The following is an 18,923-nucleotide window of genomic DNA, read 5'->3' on the forward strand; positions in this document are numbered from 1 at the left end:
TATTGGACACTTAGGTTCATTATATACCTTCGCTATTGTAAATAGTGCTGTGAAAAACATACAAGTACAGATATTTTTGTTCATCAGAGATATGGGTCTATAGTTTTCTTTCGTTGTATCAGGGTGATATTGACTTTGGTATCAGGGTGACATTGGCTTTGTAGAATTAGGGAGGATTCCCTCCTTCTTCATCTTTTGGAAGAGTTTCAGCAACACTGGTACCAGTTCTTTGTACATCTGGAAGAATTCAGCTGTGAATCCATCTGGTCCAGGGCTTTTTTGAGGGGGAGATTTTTTGTTACTGATTCAATCTCACTACTTGTTATAGGTCTGCTTATGGTTTTTATTTCTTCCTGAATCAAGCTTGGGAAGTTGTATGTTTCTGGGAATTTATCCATTTCCTCTATGTTTTCTAGTTTGTGGGTATAGCGATGTTTATAGTAGTCATGGACAATCTTTTGTATTTCTGTAGAATCAGTTGTAATGCCTTCTTTTTCATTTCTGATTGAGCTTATTTGAATCTTCTCTCTTCATCTGTCGATTTTGTTTATTTTTTCAAAGAACCAATATTTTGTTTCATTGGTCCTTTGTCTTGTTTTTTGGCCTTAATTTCATTTAGTTCTACACTGATTTTTGTTATTTCTTTTATTCTGCTAGGTTTGGGTTTGGTTTGTTCTCATTTTTCTAGTTCATTGAGGAGCAATGTTAGGTTGTTAATTTGTGATCTTTCAATCTTTTTGATGTAGGTATTTAATGCTATAAACTTCCCTCTTAGTACTTCTTTTTCTGTATCCCAGAGGCTTTGATGTGTTGTGTCACTTTTTTATTTTCTCTCAAAGTCTATTAAAATTTCCACCGTGATTTCATCATTGACTCAAAGATCTATTCAGGAGCAGGTTGTTTAATTTGTATGTATTTTCATAGTTTTGTCCCTCTTGGAATGAATTTCTAGTTTCATTCCACTGTCATCTGAGAAGATACTTGATATGATTTCAATTTTTAAAAACTTATTGAGACTTGTTTTGTGGCCTAAAATAGGGTCTATCTTGGAGAATGTTCCATGTGCTGATAAGAATGTATATTCAGCAATTGTTGGGTACAATATTCTGGAAATGTCTATTAGGTCCATTTATTCTAGAATCCAGTTTAAGTCCAGTGTTTCTTTGTTGCTTTTCTATCTTGATGATCCATTTAGTGCTCTCAGTGGGGTGCTGAAGTCCCCACTATTATTGTATTGTTGTCTATCTTTTTCTTAGGTCTAATAGTATTTATTTTATGAATGTGGGTGCTCTGGTGTTGGGTTCATATATATTTAGGATTATTGTACCTTCTTGTTGAATTGATCCCTTTATCATTATATAATGACCTTCTTTGTCCTTTTTTGCTGTTATTGATTTAAAGTCTGTTTTATCTGACATAAGTATAGATACTCCTGTTTACTTTTGGTTTCCATTTGCATGGAATATCTTTTCCACTCCTTTACCTTGAGTCTTTAAAACTCTTTATCACTCAAGTGAGTATATTATAGGCAACTCTACTATACTATAAACTACTAAATAGCAGGAACTATGTCTTTTTATTATGGGAATTAATGAATCCTCAATGGCAGTGTATGCTTGAAGCACAGTACAAATTTAGGTGAACTAATGGAGTGGACCTGTCCAAGATGTGATAAGACCTCAAGTCTAGGTCTTCTAATTTTTGACCCTAAGTGGTTTCCATTGTGCTCTACTGTTTCCCCATGTCATTACCTTGATTTCTACATTCTGTAGCTTTTGGTCTTCTCCCATTGCCTGGAGCACCTTGGTTTGGGAAGGCTAGATCATATGTGACCATATTTTAAATTAAGTCATTGTCAGCCAAGTTTTTTTCTTAGATTGTAGCTAACCCTTCCATTCATGGGAGAGCTACTTATTATTTAAGAACTTCTCTGTGAGTGTGGGTATAAGAATCCTGGGTGGGAATAAACTCTTGTTTGTGATTAAACAGGAATCACACAGAAGTAGAGCAAGAGTGTGAGCAAACCTACTTCAGAAAAAGATGTGGTGACAGATTGTTGTACTATGAAACAGCATTCTGGCACATATGTCATGAAACAAAGTCATCAAAAATGCTTTCTGCTGAACTTAGTCCAAAACAACACACATATGAGATAAGAAATATTCAGAAAAAGTTTCTGAGGCATAGCTATTTTATCTTTCACTTTTTTATAGAGAAACACAAATGAAATTCAGTTTTCAAAATGCACCTGGTGGTAGAAATCAGATTCTCCCTGGAATTAGAAACTGTGTGAAGTTTCCTCTGGTCATTGATTAGAGACATTTTTCATAAACAATAAATTTCATTCTCTTTCACAAGATATTGTGGGCCACGATTCTAGAAATGACCCTGTGAGTCTCATATTAAACCTCCAGCAAATTATGGAAGTGGTTTTTATCATTCTTACAAGCTCCTTGCCATTAGAAAGGGACATAATAATTTTATTATACCACATACTCTGGAAAAGACCATAAACTTTTAATAGACTTGTAAAAAGGGAGTGTAACCTTTTCAATATTCTGTCTCATCGTTGGATGAATCTATTCTACCTTCTCCTCACATATAATGGATGCCCTAGGGCCTAAGCAGTGGTTCTACACTCAGGAAGAAAATGTTCAGATTCAGCCCTTTCCCTGAATCTGAAGGTTACCATGATTTAGCACCTAAGAATACTTCCTGCCTAGCCTTTTTCTGACTTTTTTGTAGCTCTTCAACTTCCAGTCTATAGGCTTTGATCTATTTATAGTTTTGATGACATTCTGACTTCATCTCTATAGTTTTCATGTGAGGCTAAAAATAAGTCAACAGAAACATCATACAGTGTTTAATAACTTTGTTTTCACATGATAACACATTCATTTTCACTATCATTAGGGATTATACTTTCTGAGTATGTTTTCCCCCTCTCCTAGAATGAGAAAAACAATGTCACCTCTGAAGGGCAGTGTCAGTTTCTTTATCAATACGGGTTCCACATTGAAAAGACTCACAATGATGTAAGGATGGGTAGGAGTGCTTTACAGCTGCCCTGGAACTTGTATACATAGTGTTTAAGAGAAGATTCTGTTGTGACTGCAAAAAATTTAAGTCTGGTTTGATTATTGGAGCAACATTACAGGTATCCAAACAGAGCAGGGGACCGAAGGAGCTATGTTTCCTAGCAATCAGCCAGTTTTATGGCCCCTATTTGCCTCAAGGCAAAGCTGTCTGACAGAGGTTCTCTCTTGACCTAATCCTATTCTTTTCCCCTTTTTATTCTTCCTCTTAGTATACAATTTGGCAAATTTTAATTGACAGAACACCTTAGTTCTGTCAAATTCAAAGTTCTCACTTGATTTCTTTGCTTATGTCTTAGGAGCAACACTAAAAGGGGAAAACGTTACTTATTTTTTTCTCCCATGGTTTATGGATTACATCCTAGACAGATGCCACAGTTGGATAACTTCTTTCTTTCCAGGATGAAACAAAAGAAAATAAAATACACCATCACAAATGCCTACTACCCTGAATTGAATAGGTGGATGTCACAATATCTAAAGTATCACCTAGGAGAGAAGAAATAAAATCATGTATTTGGAAGAACCTGACAGGATACCTAAGCCATAACTCAGCCTTTCAGAGAGCATCATATGTGGAACGTTCTAGAAAAATAATTTCTGTTCCTTCCTCCTGTTTTAAAAGAATGTTCTTTCAGTTCAAGAGATTAACAGCACTCATGATCTAAAGTGCTCAGGACAATATATTGAAAAGAGAATCTGGAGCATGGACTCTACTCATCAATAAAACAATTCAACCATTCCAGCCTTTGACACCTGAGACCTTTATATGTTCAGTGAATTCTGAATATCTTTTGAATTGAAATCAAGAAAAAAATTTGCTAAAAATAGGAACAAATGAATTAGTGTTTCAGTGAAGTACATATTCCTGCTGTAAGTCACACAGGGAGAGGGGCCCCTAAAAGCAGGTGGCTACCTCTGTCTACAACAAACATTTTGACAAGTTCCCGCCAACACAATACATGGCAACAAAACAATCCAAATGTGATTCAAAAGATATCTTCACTTTAACAGCTGAGGCACTGGGCATGCAAAATGTAGTGGAGTTATATTTTCTCTAGAAGGCAATTAGTAAATTGCTCACATTTTGCTGCTGAATGAATACATCAGCATAAACAGATGGAAATTCAGAATTCTACAAATGGCAGATATTAGGAATTAGAGACATTGATTTAACTCTCACCAAGCAAATGAAAGCCACAAAATATGAATTGCTCTTTCTATAATTAAACACATAATTAGAGTGCATCAAATTCCTATCCATTGTTGCTCACATTTCTTCCTCTGTCTTTCTAAATTTATATATTATACATTCTAAGTCTAACAAACCTACTTAGAGTTCAACTCCACATTAAAAGGGTCTGCCATGACAGATAGATGGCAGTAAACTATTTCTCAAGTTAAGTCTGCCATGGGTCGCACAAGCTTTTCCACAGCATGACACATGCTGCGATAATAAGAAATCCTAAGACTCAAAGAGCTAGTTCTTGTGTCAGGACAGATGGAGAGAACAGCTGAGGGAGGAATTCGGCCAGTTTGTTAACTCCATGTGAGTAGAACAAATCATATTTAAAAGAATTCGTAGGAACATTTAGTCTGAAAAACAGAATTTAAACTACAGCAATTTTAGAATGGGGAGATAAGAATAATATTTCACGTTACAACATCACTCAGTAACCTCTTTCTTTGTCTTTCCACCGCCTGAAAACAAAAGGTCACTTGTGACCTGCACAATGGACATAGACCAAACTAGTGATGAGCATTTGGGAAATATTTAGACTGACAAATTTAAAACACATAAAAAATAGTATAACATAGTATGAAAATGAAATCACTAACATCTTAAATATCTCAGATATCATTGTTAATTATTCTCTTCCTTGCTGTGAAATGGGGTAGTTTGTCCCACTTGTGGAAATATTTAAGGGAACTTAGATATAACTTTCTTATACTTCTAAAATGCTAGAAATAATCTGAGAAATCTTTTTGAAAATAATTTCTTTTATAAAAGCTCCAAATATGGCTTCCCTGAGAATTCAATTCATGTGCTTTATCAAATACAGCACTATGTCTAGTTGTAAATATGAAAAATTCTTTACAAGCTTTCCCAATTGAAATCCAAAGTAATCAATAATAATGATTCAAAAAATCTAAAAAAAAAAATAAAGAGGGAAATTATTTTCCAAAAAAAAGAAGAAAAAAGTGGGTTCATATATATAGCATCAAGAAACAAACTGGTTGTATAATCTAAGGTCATACTGACAGGCATTGTGAAGTCCTCTTCTCTATTAGCAAAAAGCAATAGAGGCTTTTTCTACCCATGCAATATTAAAAGAAACTAGTTTTCTTATTGTTTTAATAAAATAAAGTTTTTCTTCCTTAATAAAAATTCTCAAATTTCTATTAAAAAATCCTTAAATAATTCAAGTTCTGCAGTTGATGTTTATTTAAATATTTGATAAGTATTTTCTATAGTTTGAGAGTTGCTATTAAATCTTATATAATAAACTTCATATGTCAACTGACTTTCTTCTCAGGCAAACAAAAATAATGCCTATTAACTGTATTAAACATATGTCCGTATCATGTGGGGAAAATCAGGAAACAAAAACAGTAGTTTCAGAACTTAAAATGGATTTATTATTCAGAAACTGACTTGAGGACATGCCCTAACCTTTTGATGTTACTCATCAAAGGAAAATGTCAATGACAAAGACTTCAATCCTCTTTCCTCCCAGTGGGAGAGACAGAGTCCGTATAGAGTAGAGGGGCAGGTAATAGGCTTTTGACTCATGAATTTTATGACAGTCCCTAGTGTGTTCTTTTGGCTTCTAACCCTATTCAGTTTTCACCATGAGCTGTGATTTGTTTGCAGAAGGAAAGCATGAGAAGCGCATGCCTTACCGCCTCCACTTCAGCAGGGTCGTACCAGACGTTGATGTAGGGGTGCTGTAAGGCGTCATCCACCGATATCCTCTTTGCTGGGTCGATCACTAGCATCTTGGACAACAAGTCCCTGGCTTGGCTAGCTGAAACAACGAATGAGAAAAACAAGTAGTGAGATTTTTATCTTAGTAAAGACATTTGTTGAATGGAAAGAGAACTCACAAGACGAAGAATCAAATCATATCTTCCTTCCAAATATTAGGTAAATTTCTTGATGTGCTGGAAAAGGAAATGCATTTTACATGTGTCTCCAAGTCTAAGGCTTCATTTGGGGTTCTTTATGGGCCATGATGCTATGAATATATGAGTATGATCATTTACTTAAGATTTCTAAGTAAAATTCATCAACCCAGAAAATCTGTATAGGCAAAGTAATCTGCTTGGGAAATCTGTGTGAAAATAGGATGAAGAGCATGGGAAATGCAAATGAATGATGTTCAACAAATGTGTGGATGGCTGTTTGAAGTTAATCAATGTGTATGTTTTTATATTCTCATTCATGCATTGACATTATTAGAATTTGAGTATTCAAATTAACTTAAGAGATCACGTACTACAAATTTCCTATGTACCAAAAAAACAACCTGAGGAATGGATGTGATAGAAATATTCAACTACTGAATTTTATTTTAACATTCTCTAATCATCAGGCATTTTTAATCCATGAAATCATGATTTGGTGAAATCAAGTAGCTAGAGACTGAAGCCAGTCCAATGTTACACCAGACAGTAATGAAAAACTATTATACACATGTTATCATGATTAATTTCATGGTTGTGGGCAACAGCAGTTATAAAATTATATGGTAATAATCAGTAAGTATATATGTTTATTTAATAACACTATTAAAAGATACATTAATTTTAATCTCTAAAAATATATAAAATTTTATATAAAATCAGGTTTTACGAGAAATAAGAAATATCCTACATCAATATTGTTACTCAACTTATTTGAAAGTAAAACAGTGAAAATATTCAATTACTTATTAGTGGAAGTGTTTATATTGACTAAAAAATATGTAGTCTCATTTACTACTCTATAATGAAAAGTTAGTGGTTAAGTACTTTATAAAAACAAATAAAAGAAACTCAGACACCTGCATCTCCAAGATTTTACAACTAAAAACTTGTGTCAAAAATATTTTCTAAGTAACAAAAAGGATTGGAACAATGATTTCAATGTATATTATTTTGGTCTTTTAGAAGTACACTCCAAAAAATAAATTTAAGATTCCAAATAGACCTCCATGAGATAGTTAACCCACACTACTGTCACACACGTATCTTTCCCTCTGAATATCCAGAGAATTCTAACATCTTTGATTACTCCCATTTGTAAGAAAAATCTTTTAATAAATACCTCTCCTTAATTTGAAGTAGTTCAAGTTCAAGAAATGATAAATGATTGAGGAGATAGGTATGCTAATGCCTTGATTTGACTATTACACATCGTATACATGTATTAAAATATCATTTTGCGTCCCATAAATATGTACAATTATTACATGTCAACTAAAAATAAAAAAAAAATGAGAGAGAGAGAGAGAGATCAATATTGTGTGCTTGTTTAACCCATCGTCTGTTTAGCACAGTGGTTCCCAAGTAATCCATGAAGGGCATACCTTTGAGTTTGTTGTGCTCAGAGTCCGCTGGGAAGAGGGAATCTGGAAAGAGCTTGGGGAAGGTGAGTCCCGCATACTTGGGCCGATTCTCCACATAGTTTCTTACTGTCGGTTGCAATTTCTTCATGAATTCTGGACATGGTGTTCCTAGTTGTTCAATTACCTTATTCCACTGGTCAATATCTGAGAATTGAATCGTTAAGGGAAAAAGGAAGTGCAGACCACTAGCTCCTGCCTTTCAATAGTCAGGAAGCTAACTCTTCTCAGAATCCTGAACAGTCGACACGAGTGGAGTTTAACAAGCAATAAAGAACAAAAATATATAAATCAGAATTGTCAGGGATTGAATCCTCTTGGAAGTTTAAATTCACTTTTGGAACTTACATACTTTTGGGGAACTAGAATTATTTAACAAAATAGGATATCATGAAATAGTCTTGGGGTTGTAAAGGTAAAAAGTTATTCAAATAACACAAAAAATCTCTTACATTGAGATAAACTTCTATATAATCATGTGATTTAGAAGAAAAAATATAATGACACATGGTAGTGATATTTTTATCCTGAAGTTACCTCAATTATTTATATTCTAAAAATGACAAGGACACAAATTATTTAAATAAAATTCATTTACACTTTTCCTAAATTACCTTTAAAATTTTTTTCCTCCTTCCCTAAAAATTTGGAAATTTCATGTTAATGTTTCCACTCATGTACATTATGTATGGGATCAATATAATTTTAATAGTAAAATAACTCATTAATTCTCTGACAAAGACCTAAAAATTATATTTATCAAAGTAGTCACCTATTTAAAACCAATCATTTTTACTTCTGATATCTGAATATTGTTTTCAATGCAATATGAGGGTAAACAGAGGGACATTCAACTGAAGACAACAGATTTCCATCTAAGTACCTCCAAGTTCAGTAAGTACATTAAGCACAGGGAATTCCACAGGAAAAAATATTACCTCTTTGAAAATTAATACCTCAAAACTTGGAGCTAGCTCTTTTGACAGACATATCCACTGATTGAGATTCTCTTTTTCATCTATCATTAATATTTGATATATTAATATCAGAGCTTTGAGAATGATAAACATCACCCATGAATACTTTGAAGAATCAGCTGATTGCAGACAGACTTCCTTGCCATGTGTTAGTGAATGACAGAGACCCTAGAAATTCTTCTTAACCCACCACTATAAGCCATGTTCTCTCCTACATTGTTTATTCTTCTACAACTCTATCCTTTGTGTTAAGTTAATTAATTCATTTCCACTAATCTAATATGTGACAGTCCAAAGACCCTTACCATACTATTACTTACTTAAGTTTATTTGGACTAAAAAAGGATTGACAGTCGTGATGAAAGAAAAAATTAACTATATTGACAAATTAAAATAAGCATATAATGCAAATACAGTAGATAGGATACTGAAAAAAGATCAATTAATTCACAAATCCTCTTCTACCTTCCTTTATAATCTAGCTGAATAAAACTTAAATTACTATATATATTTTCAGTTATTGGAATGAAAAAATGTATTACTATGGACTATTAAGAAATGACATGAGGGCAGGAAAAACTGAGAACATTCTTTTACAGAATAGTAGCAATAAATAAACAAGAACATACTTCAATAAAAGTTTATCTAAATTACTGTGTGCATGAGAATATAGTAGTAAGAATCACTGTAAATAAAGACAAATACTATATAAGGTTAGAGTAACAAGTTACTCTTAGACAAAAATCCACATTAATACGATGGATATAGGCTTACCTATAACTACTTAGACATATTTAAATAGAAAATATTAGTGTAGTTAAATAAACTCAAGTGCTTGTCATTGTAAATTATGAAAAGAGGCCTATTATTTAATATAGTTAGGTTACCACGCCCCACCAATCCATCTTTTAATCATTTGTCAGACTTCTTAGAACTCTAAAGTCTTGGTGTTGAATTTAAAATAGAGGCAAAAAAAACTGTCAGATTTTCAGTAAAGAAGTCGTTTAACAAAATAGGCAAAATAATCCCAATACACTATTGTATTCTAGTTACATTTGGCTAGAATTATAAAGTTATTCAGTAAAGAATTAATTGCTTTTAAAGTGGCATTCCCAGTCAGGCGTGGTTGCTCATGCCTTTAATCCTAGCACTCCGGGAGGCCAAGGTGGGAGAATTGCTTGAGCTCAGTAGTTCGAGACCAGCCTGAGCCAGAGAGAGATCCCATCTCTACTAAAAATAGAAAAATTATCCGTTTCCTTACATGAACCTGTGTCCCAGCTACTCAGGAGGTTGAAGCAGGAGGACGGCTTGAGCCCAGGTGTTGAAGGTTGCAGTGAGCTAGGCTGACGCCACTGCACTACACCTGGGTGACAGAGCAAGACTCTGTCTCAAAAAGAAAAAAAAAAAGTAGCATTCCCAAAACAAAAAATGGTATTTTTACAGTAAAGTTTAAGGGGAGTCAAATATTCTAGAGTTTGTTAAATAAGAATTAGTTAAAATGTTTCTTTTCACAAATCATAATTAGTCTAAAGACACAGGGTACTTTCCTAGCTTAGATTGCTTTCAAGTGAAAACACTATTGTGTTCCTTGATGCAACAGTTTACAAAAAGAAGAATGGGAAGACTATTATTGTCAATGAAATAAATGTTCATATTGAAAAAAGAGGTATAGCTATCTTTAAAAGCCAGTGCCTTTGTTTTAACCAATCTATTCCAAGTTTTTTCTTCCCATAAACATGTACACATTTAACTGATAAGTACTTGGTTTCCAGATGTTCATAGGACTCTAACATGAACAATGAGGTCTGACTTAGTTGCTGAGCACATGATTTTTCTTTATAATCACAATTAATCAAATATAAGCCAAGACTGGAAGTCATATCTTCTGTTTCCAAGTTCACTGCTTGTTCCAAGTAATTTCCATAAGGAAAAGAGCAAATTTGGAATTAATGTGGTAAAAGTTTTGTTTTTATTTGGCCATAAAATTGATTTTATGTTTTGTCACAGGCAATTTCCCTGAAGAATGTCCCTGAAGCTCCTTCACTAGGCTATCAAGTCAACATTTTCCCATAAAAAAATTAATTTATATAGAAGTAAGGTGATTTTTAAAAGGAGAAAAATCCTCAGATTTCCACAATGATTACACTTTTTAAAATACATAAAATATTAACTAGATTTTAAGCATTAAATATTAATTACATGGTAAACCTGTTTTTAAAAAGAATGAGCAAAATTATTTTTATAAAAGGATTTATTTGCTTTAGAATACCCATAAGTCATCATTGTTCTACCACATAGGACTAAGGATCTGAATATTTAATAGACCCTCGACCTGTGCAGTTGTCAAAAAAGATAAACATTTATTTTTATATTTTTGATGTACTGTTTCAGAAAGTATCACCCTCAAAATAAATTATCAAAGGCATTGGATACAAATGGAAATATGACATTAACTAAGAATTATTTGACAGAAATTTTCCTCATATAATTCTAAATTCAGTAAATAAAATGTTATATTGTAAACGTTTCATTTTACAAGTAGAGTATGATGACAAGATAATGGGCACATGTGATGATTACTAAGGTCTTCAATAAATACTGTTGCAATAAGAGAATAAAACAAAGTAAGTGTGAATAGCAAAGATGAGTACCTGAAATCCTCAGACTGAAAATTATTACAGTTAATATTGTCAGTTAGCTAAGAACTTACATTTCAAGCACTTCTCTTACTTTAGCTTCCTTGGTTGGGAAACTTTCTAAAAATAATAATGCCTTGAACGTAATGTATGAAAAAGTCAATCTTTGGGGCCTCTTATTTGCACAGGCCCCTTACAAAACTTATCCTTTTCTGGATACCTTGAGTCATAGTTATGAACACAATTTATACTACGCACATTTAAGCCTTCAGAAGCTACTAAGTGTAATCATAAAGAGCTGTTTAATGACTTCATTCTACTGGGCCCTTTAAAGTACTGTATCTTCTTTGTTATGTTTTCTTCTGTCACTGATTACTTTTTGTTATTATGAATGTAATTTGCAGAACTGATACCCTCATGTTTTTTGTTTTTTTTTTTACTTGCTTTCTACTCTGCTCTAGGCCTTATATCCAATCCTTGTGCAACAATGTTCTGACCTCTATTCACAACTTAAAGAATATCAGTGTTAGCCTCTATATTCTTAGCTATATCTTAAAGATAATATTGCCTAATAGCAATGTCTGTATAGAATTGTTCCAGGAGAGGATATTTTATCTTGCAAGCCAACCAGCTGCCTAGGCACAATGCTGAGTACAGCTATATGGCTTTACATTAGCTCTGTAGGAAAGAATGCTGTGATCAATTAGTAGTGTCTGCAATTAATGTGCAAAAAGGAAATGGAGGTACATCTGCCATGCGTTAGGCATCATAATATGAAACTGTGGTTCCCTAACTTGAATATTCATAACATAGGGAACTTAGAAAAACACAGATCCCTCTCTTCTCTTCTCATTGATCTACAAGAATCTGAGTCCATAGGTCTGGGCTGATATCATAAAAAACACCAACGGTAATTATAATCCAGATGGTCCCTGGATTATATTTTGAGAAATGCCAATGTAGAATATACTAACAGTTTCTTGTGAGTTACTAAGTCTAGATGTAAGAATAAAGTACTCATATGCTTCAGTTTTATGATGCAAATTAGAATAGGTTCAAATTCACCAAAAGATTATTCCACATCTATTTGCTAAGGAAAACTTGGGGGTCATTCAACTGGGAATATTTAAGGGAAAGAAAAATCCTAACCTTTATTTTTTCCCCCATGTCACTTTCCTGCAAAGTCCAGGGGAAAGTACAGTAAGTGGCACACGTAGGCTCCTAGTAGAGGGAGAAGGATTAAGCCTATCATCATCTATGAGGGAATTGAAATTATTAACATATATTGCTATTTACCCATGGAGTACTACCCATGGAAAGTACAAAAGCTATTCAGTATAAAATTCAAAATACTTGATAATGTATTTCAGTAATTATAGTTCTTCATGATAAAACCTGTTCTTAAAAGAACTTTTACTTCCAAGGACAATTGTAAAAATAAGGACAGAAATATAAATATATATGACAGAGTATTGGACCTAGATTTTCATGGTTATATTTTGAGTTGTTTTGTTCCTTTTTTTTTTTTTTTTTTTTGAGACAGAGTCTCGCTCTGTTGCCCGGGCTAGAGTGAGTGCCGTGGCGTCAGCCTCGCTCACAGCAACCTCAAACTCCTGGGCTCAAGCGATCCTCCTGCCTCAGCCTCGCGAGTAGCTGGGACTACAGGCATGCGCCACCATGCCCGGATAATTTTTTTTCTATATATATTTTTAGTTGGCCAGATAATTTTTATTTCTATTTTTAGTAGAGACGAAGTCTCGCTCAGGCTGGTCTTGAACTCCTGACCTTGAGCGATCCACCTGCCTCGGCCTCCCAGAGGGCTAGGATTACAGGCGTGAGCCACCGCGCCCGGCCTGTTTTGTTCCTTTAAAAAGGTTTTTAGGGGATTTTTAATGTGAAAGTGTTCTTTTCCGTTCAAACATCCCCCTCAAATTCTGGTAACATGAAATGTGAATATGGGACTTAATGTGCAATTGTAACTAACATCTGTTTTCATTATAAATGAGCACAGAAAGAGGATCTATTATAAGCCAAAACACATCAAAAACTTAAAGCTGACAAATTAAGTAAAAGGCCATATGTACACTGGCACTAGCAAATCGCTAGTGTGATATTAATACTATGGGACATGGAATATCCAAAGGCTGATATGTGAAGCCTGATGCATATGTATCTTAGTACAATCTATCTCATCTCATAAATCTATTTTCTATTATGATCTATCTTTACTTTAAACTTTAAAATGGAGAGCTATTTCACATAAAAGCAAATCCAAGGTATATAAATATGTATCACAGTGGCAGAATTTTCATTAAGCTATGGAAGGTTAATCTTTGGGGCCTCTCATTTAAGACAGTGTACCTAATTTTATATTTGTGATTTTTATTCTTTTTTGTAAATCGCACCCTCTCCCAACTGCATGATAATCTCACCTCACAAATGCTAGATTCTGACTCTATCTGCATGTGATAGCATTTTGAAAATGGGAAGAGGCCTTGGATATCATATAATTTGAAATCTCTATTTTAGAGCTGAAAAATATCAAAGTCCTTTTCAAACTGGTAAATAAAATTATAAAGAAGCTAATGCAAACAGCCTACGCTAACAGAAAATAGAATCTATTTAATACTTAAGAGAAGTTTAGGGACACTGTACTCTGTTCTATGAGACCATCTCTAGAAAGTTACATTCATTTCTGGGTATAACTCCACATACAACGGAGGTTAAGAAGGGGCAGTCAAGCTTATATGAGGTCAGGAAAGCATGACACATGAAGCATAGCTGACAAAATCTTTGAGGTTTAAACTTAAAAAGGAAGAAGGAGGCAATCCCTGCCCTCTATCCTAGCACTCTGATCCCTCTTATCCTGTAGCTGTTACCCCCTTCTAACATACTGGGCCTTTTCTTGTACATTTTATGATGATAAAAATTTTTGTCAGTTTTGTTGACTGATAAACCTCTGAAGACAAAATGTGCCCAGCACACAGTAGTACTCAAAAAACATTTGTGTAATAAATGAATGTTTAAATTTATGTCCAATCAGAGTTTTGTGTGGAGATAATATAAAGAATGAAGGAAGGAAAATATTCAAAGAAACAAGAGCTGAGAAATTCCAGTAATTGAGGAAAGGTTGGAGTCCAGGAAACAATGAATCTCAAAGGAGATAAATAAAAAGAAATCCACACCTAGTCACATGGTAGAAAAGCAGCAGATAACCAGAGATAAAGAAAAGAGTCCCAAATGAAGAAAAGGGACAAACTATCTCCCAAGATGACCATTACACTGACAGCTGATTATTCACTAGCAACACTGGAAAGAAAAGGCAAGTACAAGAATATCTTTAAAATGCTGGAAGAAAACGACTTTCAATATAAAATTCTGTAGCTAACTCAACTGTCTTTCAAGTAAGGAAATCCAATAAAAAACAGGGTTTTATTATCAAAGATTTCAGGAGGAAAGAAAATATTCTCAAAATATTTAAAAGGCCAAATAGTAAGAAGTATTGGTAAGCCAAGAAAATGGTAATCAAAAGGGTGAATTTAAACAAACTCAACCTGTATGAAATGAAATTATAATATTATTGATTTATGATCCTAAAAAAGGGGAACTAAAATACTGAACATCAATAGCATATTTAAATTGGGATAGCAATGATCTAAATTAACATGTTCTAAGGTCCTTGTATGTTCAAAAGAAAGATTTTTTAAAATGGTCTTAATTAAAATAGCATTTTCTACAAATTGAACTTTAAATTCAATACAATTCCAGCGTTAATACCTACAGGTATCTTTCTGTAGAAGTTAGCAAACTAATTCTAAAATGTTTATGGACAAGCAATGGTGCATTAATAGTCAAAATACTTCTGAAGAAGACAAAAAAGGAGGGGTATCTACCCTACTATAAGTGCATTGTATACCCTGTATTCACTAAGAGACGGTATTAGTGTTGCAGAGATATACAAACGGATCAGTGGAATAGAATATAAAGCCCAGAATTTAACATTTTTCTCCCTAATATGTGGAAACATGAGAGACAGCATTATAACTAGCTAGAAAGAATAAGCTAGTCAATAAATGAAACTGTAATAATATAAGTGGATCTCTCTTTCAAACATACACAAAAAAATTAATTCCAAGTGAACTCAAGGATGAAATGTAAAAGATTAGACTTTATAACATGCATAGTAAAATTACTACAGAATATAAAGACACCAAAGGATTCTTAAGACAGAAAAATACATGAACCAAAGAAACAGACTGCCAAATTCTAAAATGACTATCAAATAAAACAGGAAAATAATCTAAATACAGACAGAAGATATTTGCAACATGTAAAACTGACAAAGATTGGGTGCCAGATCAGGAAATAAAGAACTCCTACTATTCAATAGGAAAAAATAACAGAATAGAAAAAAATGGCTTTTTTCTATTTAAGAAAAGACACTTTACCAAAGAGAAAATACTAATGGCCAATAAACAGGAAAAGATGCTCAGTCTCTCCTGTGGTCAAGGAAACGTGACTTCAAACTCCAGTGAAGAGGTATTTTATATCCAAGAGATAAGTAACAAATTTAAAAACAAATCTGACAATAATAAAATTTAATGAGGATGTTGAACAGACAGCTACATATAAACAGGCAACAGAGTGAGACTGTCTCAAAAGAAAAATAAAAAATATGCTTTTACTTTGGAAAACAATTTGGTGTTACTTAGCAAGGTTAAAAATGTGTGTATCTATGACCCCAGGCATTTATTATTAAGAAAACCTTGCACATGTGCTCTTGTAACATATATCATAGCATATGGACATATATTCATAGCATCATTATCTATAAATGCAAAAACAAAAATAAAAAATCTGGATCTATTCCAAAGTCTATTTATAGGAGAATGAGTTATATGTAGAATATTCATAGTGAATATGAAAATGAGTTAACTATTTCCAATCCATAAATATGGATAAATTTAAAAGATATGTTGGTTTTTTTTTTTTAAAAAAAAAGCAATTCACAAGATATAATGACAGTATGGTATGTGAAATACATAAAATTAAACCATACATTGCTAAAGGATAAATATGCCTGTGGTAAAAATATAAGGAAAGTCAAGGAGATTGTATAACAAATATTTAGGACTGTGGTTCATGTGTTTATTAGGATATTTAGGATAAATATTTAGGACTGAGGGAATCTGTGATTCTCTCTGTGGGGAAAGGAAGGATAGGGCTAGACTGAAGCACACAAAAATACTTGAAGGTATTGGTAATGTTCTATTTAAACTGAGTGGTAGTATCTGTGTGTTCATTTTATTAATATTAATCTTCAAAAGCTATACATTTAGAATATTAACTCATTTTTATAATGTGAAATATTTTGTAATCTTAAAGTAAAAATGTGAGCTATGATGAAATTTTTTATGTATCTCCCCAAAATTACCTCAGTAGTTGAATTCTGATTCTTCTGTAAGAAGTTAAAAACATATTTGATTGAACAAAATTAGCAGATAGATTTTTTAAGTATCTGCTAATAAACTAGCATATAAAATTTAAAAAACTAGCTATCTAAATTTCTCACTACTAAAAATAATATGTCAAATTTTTTCCTCATGAAAGAGAAAGGATATGAGACCTTATAAATATTTTAAGTTTTGCTGTTGAGTTTATGTATTAAAAAAACATAACCATAGCTCATCTTGTGAGGACTTTTGGAAATCATCTATTTTGAGAATGCCTTCAAATAAATGAGGATATGTTGATTTAAAATAATATGACTCCTTACAATGTATTATATAGATGTATAATATATATATGGTATATATCTCCAGCTCCATTTTAAAGTCTTTATTTAACTAATAGATAAGTTTCTTTTCTCTTCAGATAAGTCATTTCTAATAACAGAGAACTTTTTAAAATAAATAATCTATCTTGCACTTTAAGAGGTCAACTTAGTGATAGTCAGTGCTCATAATTTGTTTCCTTTAAAAAGACTGATTTAAAACTTTAACCAACATGTTTGAAATCATTAACAGACCACAGGCCACTTGAGAATATGATTTCTCTTTATCCTCCAAGAAATTTGCAAATGTGTCTCCATACTAAAGCTCCAGAAAGAACTCAATATCAAAATGTCAAGGGCACCCAACATGACCCTGCAACACCATCAGGGGCCTAAAGCATTATATTTAAGAGATTTTTATACCCAAGTTAAAAAATGATACCAAAGCAACTTCTCCCAGAAAACAATTCTAAGAAATGTTAAACTGCATTAAATAATTCAGTTGTGGAAATATGTTTTAATTTTCTTTAATACAAAATTTAAGAATAGTAATGTAAAAGAATCATTTTAATTTTACAGGAGGCAAATACTCATTTCAGTCATCAATTATTCAACTGCAATGAACTTCTGGAAAAGCAAAGAGTACAGCATTAACAAATTGAGCCTATTTTTATCAAATTCTCTAAAATTAGCCAAAACTTAAGGACTATTTCACATTCATGCTCAAAGGCAAAACATGAGTTTATAATTCATTGAGAATTTTAAAACCTGTTTTGTTAGAAATATGAAGTAATTTAGTTTTTATCAAGCCAACATACTTTCAAATAGCACTAACATTAATGTGGTAAATTATATATGTCATTTAACAAAATGTATATATAGAAGCCAAAATGATAACACAAAGATTTTTTTAAAAAAGTATGTCATATATATGACTAGAAAATAGGTTTTAGCATGAAGTCAGGAGTAAAAACAGTAGCTTTATTTTTGCCTGAATGAAACATTTTAAGTTCTTTCATTCAACAAAAATTGAGTGCCTAATTCAGTCATTTCCATTTATATATATATATATATAAAAATTCAAGTTGGCACATTGCATTATAGACACAGTAATAATTGTAAAATAGGTGTTAGAAACAAGGCCAATGGCTAATCATAATATGATATAGATATTCTACATTAGCAACTTGATTTAGTCTAATTAGACATTAAAACCCCATTATTATAGGCTCAATTTTATTTTTGAATTGTATCTTTTAAGTGGAAGTTTTACCTTTAGTAGGATAAAGACATAACATCTGCATAAGTGTAGGGGGATATTTAACTAACTTAAGGGAGTTAGTTATTTTTGATTCTTATGTCGAGAGCCATTACACATCCATATAGTAATCACATACTATCCATATCCATTTAATACTGCAGAGCCTCTGGAATATTTACTTGTTAATTATTTGCTTACTTATACAAGTGATTTAAATGTATTTCTTCAGATATTTTATATGATCATTATTAATTAATGAGGTTTTAATTATTGTACTTATTAATAATATGGAGAAAATAAGAGAAGAAATTGGAGATATTATTCCCATAAAGTGAATGAGAAAAGAATTTTAGAAGAGGGTGATCAATTTTAAAATGAAACTCATAGGCATGCTTTCTGAATATATGTTAAAATAACCCAATTGTATTTGCAGGTAAATATGAATCTGATTAAATATTTCCATGCCAACTGAATATTTGTTAGGATATGAAAGTATCAATCTTCAGTGTTAAAACTGAAAGACTTTGTTACTTATTATCTAGCTATGAATACATCTTAATTTTGAAACGTCTAC

At 32.5% G+C, this 18,923-nt stretch overlaps 1 protein-coding gene across 11 annotated transcripts in view; it reads right to left on the bottom strand.

The window, feature by feature from the left end:
- MAPK10 (mitogen-activated protein kinase 10) overlaps positions 1-18,923 on the bottom strand; it is a 263,304-nt gene that overhangs the window by 14,511 nt on the left and 229,870 nt on the right. For 10 of the 11 annotated variants that reach the window (XM_045536763.1, XM_045536761.1, XM_045536767.1 and 7 more), the window contains 2 exons: positions 7,667-7,849; positions 6,000-6,124 (listed from right to left, as the gene is read on the bottom strand). In XM_045536763.1, coding sequence (XP_045392719.1) covers positions 6,000-6,124; positions 7,667-7,849 — 308 coding nt within the window. Of the gene's footprint in view, positions 1-5,999; positions 6,125-7,666; positions 7,857-18,923 lie in introns of all 11 variants that reach the window. The other variant, XM_045536766.1, reaches the window with a different exon arrangement.

This window comes from Lemur catta, chromosome 24 (assembly GCF_020740605.2).
Source record: "Lemur catta isolate mLemCat1 chromosome 24, mLemCat1.pri, whole genome shotgun sequence".
NCBI lineage: Eukaryota > Metazoa > Chordata > Mammalia > Primates > Lemuridae > Lemur > Lemur catta.